Here is a 6,674-nt window from a genome sequence, read left to right as displayed (position 1 = left end):
CTGGCTGAAGGTGCAATGGGAAGGGAAGGGAGAGTTAGTCCGGAGAGACTAGCCATGTCTTCTGGGTATAGTTTGGAGCCGGAGAGCTCTGATGTAGGCCCTTCATCACCTTTGACTGCCACGGCTTCAAAGGGGAGTGATAAACTTTGTCGGGGGGAGAAATATGCTAATTATTCCATTGACGATGGGTATTTACTCTACAAGGGTAGAGTATGTGTACCAACTATTGGTGACTTTCGGGCCCAAATTCTTAAAGAAAGTCATGATAGTCCAAGTGCGGGTCATCCTGGGATTCAGAAGACCTATGCACTAGTAAAAAGATAGTTTTATTGGCCTAGTTTGTTTAAGGACGTCCAGACTTATGTGCTGAAATGCAATAAGTGCCAGGTCAATAAACATGAACGTCTTAAGGTTGGAGGACTACTCCATCCCCGCTGGAGATTCCTCAAGGGAAATGGGAAAGCATTTCCATGGATTTCATTACCGGTTTACGTCGAGGGAATGACTCGGTGTGGGTGGTAGTGGACAGGTTAACTAAAATGGCAAAGTTTATTGCCACGAAGAAAACTGTTAAAATGCCAGAGTTGGCAAAACTCTTTGAACATCTCTACAAGCTATATGGTCTGCCCGCAGATATAGTGTCGGATAGAGATAGAAAGTTCAACAGTCATTTTTGGAGGGAAGTCTTCAAAAAGTTGGATACTACTCTGAGTATGAGTACGGCAGATCATCCGGAGTCTGATGGTCAAACTGAAAGAGTTAACCAAATTCTAGAGGATATGTTGCGTTCTTATGTTACTAAGAAGCAATCTAATTGGGAAGAGTACTTGCCCTTATTGGAGTTTGCCTATAACAACTGCTTTCTTATCTCATCAGCTTCGTTGTTCTGTGGGCGATTGATGCTACTGTGTGTGACTTTTTCTTTCATAGATGGTTTGCTTTTGTTTGATCCTGCGCACATCTAAGATGCTCTCGTTTGCTTCATTGGCTGTTATACTATCGGTTGTTGTGCTGTGATTGTTGTAACTGCCAATGAGACGGCTGCCTGCTATTTGTTGTGCTCTTACTCGATATTCTGACCACGATGCTGCTCACATGCTCACCGTGCGCTGCTTTTCTCTGCTGATGAGTTACAACGATGCTATTGTGCTGCCTTTATGCTCTGCCCTTGTTGATGCGCTTAATGCCTATGATAGCATGCGCCGCACCAAGAACGCTGGGATGTTTTTGCTATATTGTCTGACTGCTGCCCGCTGCTGCTGCTCCTCCTCACCTTCTTACTCCTCTCTCTAACTACAATGCGGTTGATGCCTCTTCTTCGGCCTAAGTACATAGTGCTAGCGTTGACGTGAGAATGGGCCACTCTCCTTGTTGCCGCCCGCAAGAACTTTTCTTATGAGCTGCCAGATGTTGCTATGACTCGTCGACTTTGCTTCTCAAGTGGTGCTCTTTCTTTCTCTTCTACTCTTCGATGTTGACTATTGTGACTAGACTCCTTTCTATTTGCTGATAGTGTAAGAGCTTTGCTTCTGCTCTATGTTTCTCCATAGTGGTGCTTACTTTGCATACACTAAGGATCCTACTTGCTTGGAGAAGAAGACTACATGATAATGAATAAGAATAAGTGAATCCTAATTAACCCTTAATCACTAACACAACTCTAATCAAACATACTAATCACTTACTAATGAACTAAACCTAAACTCGGAAAGCTAGACCTAGGCTTTGATTGAAAATTGGATCGAGCTCTCTTAATGATAATCAACTACCTAATGCGATGTTAATCTTACTCTAATGACAACATAATTAATATGACTAATCTAAGGTGGATGATATCTAAGTGAATTCATGTTGATGAGTATGTGTAATAGACTCAAGAACAATTACGTTACAAGATTAAGACTTGTACTCAAAAAGAGTCTATAGATGTGTACAAGTGATATGATTTCATTGCTTGAGATGGTCCCATTTTATATAAGGAGGTACACTCTTGTGCTTGTACATCAATGTGGGATAAGTCTCCACTCTTCTCTAGTCCACATGTCATCTCAAATCTCAACATTATTTATATTAAATTAATTTTTAATAATTTTTATTATTATATTAAATAATCTTTTAATAATCTATGATTCTGATTTGTTTTGTAACGCCATTGTGACGAGATTGATGAATTTAGAAACCAAAGAAGAGGAATTAGAGATGTATTTGGGAGAGATTCCTCTCTTGCACACTACATTGAGTTAATTTCTCCATTGGTTATCATTGTGATCCATTCAAAAAAATGACACTAATAAGTGGTGTATAAGAGCTTGTAAAGTGCAAGGCTTCTTGGCGAGATGAAACCCATTGACAAGAATGCAGATAAGGTCATTCTAATATGGAAGAAGACTACAACCCTTGTTTTTGGTGCCTCATTTTCACGAAAAGCCTCATCATCGACAACTTTTTAGGTACATCTCTAGATGGGAGGGCCATGGTGGGCGAAAGCTTGGTCAATGATATAACCCATTGCCTGGAATTTTCCTTCAAATTGCAAACCTCTCCAAACGAAAACTAAAGTTTTTGCAACACATTAATCTCTAATCCTTAGTAAAGATGTCTATATTTGCCTCACAAGTCGACATAATTCGTTCATACCTCGCCAACAAGTGGCTACTTCAACAAGCAGCAACTCAATAAAGTCTATGTACTTCATGTATATCTACTTCATCGAACACTTAAATATACATAAAAGCATAAAAAGCACATGGAAAGAAGCATGCAGGAACAGGTCCTACTCAATAACATTTGACAAAAATCCTGCCACAAAAAGGGACATCATCGAATGCCAATCAAGTGATGAATGTTGCTCTAATGTATCGGATGAGAAACTGAGAATCACAATCTCATTCTGATGATTTTGTCTACGTTCCTCCGGATCCTTCCTTCTCTTCTCCCCCATTATTAATATCTCTTAGTTTCCCAAATAACACAAATAACATGCAACTCTGCTTATGATTGCCAAAAACAAAGTGAGCAAAAAATATACCCAAAAAAGCTCACAAAAATAAGAAAATGCAATCACTAAATAAAAATCCCCACCCTGTTAGGAATTCCCCATAATCTCTAACTTTGTCATTTATATGAACGTCACTCAACATCAAAAGCTATCAACAAAGCTTGTCCATTCTCCCCACACAATGGTCTTCAACGCAATCATAAGGTCGCGATCGGCATCCAGAAGGGGGAAATATTAACTCATTTCTAGGGTTAACAAGAGCTACTACCATTATCTTACATCAAAGAGTCAAGGTAGACACACTAAAAGGTCATACATTCAAGATATGAAGCAATGGTGTCCAAATCTACAACTTCGACGGGCGCCCGTAATGGTCCAATGAAATATGTATGGCGATTTCCACTTCAAGAACGTGTGGTAGCAAGTTAGGATGAAGTCCAAAGTGGTGTAGTTCATGGATATATTATGAGAGTAGTCATTGTAATGGCATTAGGTCTCTTATGAGCCTAAAGTTCCCGACTGGCCACATTATTGGCTAGTCTCATGGGAAGAATGTGGGCATCTGCATTACATTGAGATCATTGCTTACCGGTTGTCGGGAAGAACGTGGACATCTGTGCTACATTGTTCGTCGCTTTTTGCGAAAATGCAAATAGTGATCGAATGAAGTCTTTTTCTCATCGGTTGCTTCTTGTAGGCGGTGGTTTTGCCTTGGTGTCGGTGCCACGTTTAGTGTACCGGGCGATTGCTTGCTTTGCTAGGTTGCACAACCGACGCTTTGGGCTTTGCCCATATTCTGGTGACCTTGGACGATGGTGCACTAGCAGTTCTTAGCCTTCGAGGGTTTGTTGCCTGGATGTTTTTGGTTCCAAGGTTGTGGGGATGGCAAGGTAGCCATGGAGTTGGTGCTAATGATGCAAGAATAATTCAAGGGAAGTAGCCAAAACTAGATTAGTCCTTATTTATTTCGATTAGTCCTTAATAAATTAGTGTGAGTGTGTGTGTGTGTGTGGGGTGGCGGTGTGCTCCATCACACGCGTGATGATGATGATGATTGGATTTGCATGAGAAGCATTTTGAAATTGAAATGTAAACCCAGGTCGGTGATTACTTACTTTAATTAGCCGCCTGTTCTTGTGCCGCGCGCGCTCTCTCGCGCCCGCGTGATAGAGTGCCAGCTCCGCTTCACCTCATTCCGAGCATCCCACTTGTAGCTTCCAATCCTGCTCTGCGATATATAGGGTAAGATTTCTGCCCTTTATTAAATGAATTTTCGTTTAATTAAAGGTTGTTTGCGCAGTTGATTAGCGGTGGGGGTGCGTTAAGCTGCTTTGTGTGCGACAGCAACTTATTTATGGAAAATTTTTGCAGAGCTTGTGGGTGATTTTGATATGTATAAATTCACGAATATGAGGCAGGAATGGCTAATTGAAATTATCCCTAGATTTTTCTTGGCTGTTTTGTGTGCAGTGAAAGATAGTTAGCCATGGGATCATATGAAGAAGGCTACAAAGGTTTTCCTATCATCGTGCCAGACAAAGTGGGTTATTTCATGAGAAAATCAAATACCTTTTTAATTATGTTGCAGTAAATAAGTAAGAAATTGAATATTATTGGTTGCCATATATTAAACCTGCTGCAGGTTAATGGCAAAACAGAAGAACCCTCAACTGGGCTGCTTGAAGATGTTGCATCTTATCTGATTGTGTTTACACACTCCTGCTTTGAGAAGATAACATACCTGCCCTTCCCCATTGGCACCATCGTTAAAGCTCTAGAAGAATTGGTGTATCCATGGACCCATCCCTTTGTGGAGGCCGTTGAAGGATTTAGCTTGAGCCTCTTGGCTGCTGTTGATGACCAGGTGAAACATTTTAACACCCCACTCTTTGCACCAAAGTATTAAATGTATAATTTGAGGGTTTTTTAGTAAAGAGAATTGTTTTTATGAAGACAAGTATATCCATTCTCAATATATTCATGAATATTTTATCTGTGTGTATATATTATATTACTTGTTACATTTTTGTTTACGTTTTGTGTTTTTTTTCTTATTTGGAACACTGAAGTTAATTAGGGAAATGGGGTTTTGACGCAGGGTATTTATGCACAAAATATATCTGAGTATTAGGGTCTTGAGTTTATTTTCTTTTGTGGTTGTTTTGTAAGATGTAAAGATGATGTACCTCAAATTCTATGATAAAAAAATCAATATGAACAGGCCTGATGCAATTTGATCTCAGATATATACCTTGGGTACGACTGCCGAAGGATGCATCCTTTGTACATCAGGAAAGCTCAAACTGGTCCTCACTATGCTGCGCAAACGAGGGTTGATTGGAGTATCGGCAGACTTGTGGGTACGGCATGAAGCATCTTTGAGAGAGAAGGTGCAGGCGATCATTGATCTGGCTAACAGGATCCCACTGCTGAATCTCATCACTCCACTTCTATGTGCGATTTCGGCTCCACTGGCAAAGGCGATTTCTGATTGGCTGGTAGAGCATAGCCAGTCAGAAGAGAAGAGCATTCAGTTCCAACACACAGATTTTCCGGGTGGAAAAGATTATTTTGGTGAGGAGGAAGCGAAGGTTGTTGATAGGCCAATTGAGATTCAGCAGGCAAGGGATGTTAAAGAAGAGGAGGAGATTAAGGCAATCGATTCACCGACACACGGCCAGGTAAAGGATGCCCCAGGGGGAAGGATGGTAGAGGCCGAGGAAAGGGTTCACGAGCACAAAAAGGCTGATAAGGTTGATGAGTCCATCCATGACGATAAGGAGAATGATGTCAGTGATGTGAGCAATGTGCTCGAGATGATAGATTCGGGATGGCTTATGGGCTCAGTTGCCACCTCGCCTAAGACCACCCCAGCTTCGCCCAAAAAATTTACCAGCCCGAGGAAGCCAGTCAATTCAAAATCAAGGAAGGGTATACTGAGGCATGAGTGAGGTAAGTTTTAGTTTTTGCATATATGGGGTCTTCAAGCTTTTATCTTGTGGTACAACTTTAAATGAGGGGTGTTACAGCATCAAGTTATGGCAAGTTTGTGAACTTGTTTGGGACTTATTTTATTGAATACTATTATTAGCCTAGGTTTGCATGTATGTAATTTTACAATTTCTAGAATTTCTAGAATTTTTTAAATGGATGGCGGTTATGGTTGTTAAGTCAAAGGAAGTTGAAAGCTTTTCCCATTCTTCTTCTTTTTCCCGGTTATGGTTGTTAAGTCAAAGGAAGTTGAAAGCTTTTCCCATTCTTCTTTTTCCTTGTCCTTCTCTGAAGTCACAAGGAGTGCTCTCTCTCTCTCTCTCTCTCGTCAGGTGTTGCATTTTCAGTGGGATTGGCCCTAATGAGGTTAGGCCCGATCTCGACATAACAACAGAGCGATCTAAGACTTTGAGGCTTTTGCACAAATCCTCTTCTAAGAATGTGAAGGAAATGTGCTCTCAGTTGCATGTTGATGTGTTTTGAGTGCTTCATGTGCTTGATTGTATGCATTTGTGTACATTAATGTCCCTTCCATGCACATCTCATATTTTAGTTAGATGTGTCGTATATTTTTGCATGGCTGGTGTGGAGTTGCACATTTCTGACCGTTTGTATCCCACTTGAGATTGCATGATATTTTGGACTCTTAACAACGCTTCTAATATTTGATATACATCATGTATAC

The 6,674-nt window shown here is 40.7% G+C and overlaps 1 protein-coding gene across 2 annotated transcripts; it reads left to right on the top strand.

Moving 5' to 3' along the window:
- The first annotated feature begins 4,091 nt into the window (after positions 1 to 4,091).
- LOC147639866 (uncharacterized) lies at positions 4,092 to 6,164 on the top strand. 2 transcript variants are annotated; one of them, XM_086822621.1, is made up of 4 exons: positions 4,092 to 4,240; positions 4,469 to 4,538; positions 4,641 to 4,862; positions 5,242 to 6,164. In XM_086822621.1, exons 2-4 carry the CDS (start codon positions 4,485 to 4,487, stop codon positions 5,947 to 5,949), a joined length of 984 nt encoding a protein of 327 aa, XP_086678747.1. In that variant the 5' UTR covers positions 4,092 to 4,240; positions 4,469 to 4,484; the 3' UTR covers positions 5,950 to 6,164. The 2 variants fall into 2 exon arrangements, with proteins under 2 accessions (XP_086678747.1, XP_086678742.1); XM_086822616.1 differs by having other exon boundaries at positions 4,443 to 4,538.
- The last annotated feature ends 510 nt before the right edge of the window (positions 6,165 to 6,674 follow it).

Source organism: Cibotium barometz, chromosome 3 (assembly GCF_041138505.1).
Source record: "Cibotium barometz isolate CiBa-2024 chromosome 3, ASM4113850v1, whole genome shotgun sequence".
Taxonomy (NCBI): domain Eukaryota; kingdom Viridiplantae; phylum Streptophyta; class Polypodiopsida; order Cyatheales; family Cibotiaceae; genus Cibotium; species Cibotium barometz.
The sequence above is the reverse complement of the archived record's forward strand: the minus strand, read 5'-3'. Positions and strand labels throughout refer to the sequence as shown.

Coding starts and splice junctions, on each gene's coding strand:
- LOC147639866 (XM_086822621.1), top strand. CDS start 4,485: ATGGGATCATATGAAGAAGGCTACAAAGGTTTTCCTATCATCGTGCCA. Junction 4,539..4,640: donor CTATCATCGTGCCAGACAAA/GTGGGTTATTTC, acceptor AACCTGCTGCAG/GTTAATGGCAAAACAGAAGA. Junction 4,863..5,241: donor TGGCTGCTGTTGATGACCAG/GTGAAACATTTT, acceptor ATTTGATCTCAG/ATATATACCTTGGGTACGAC.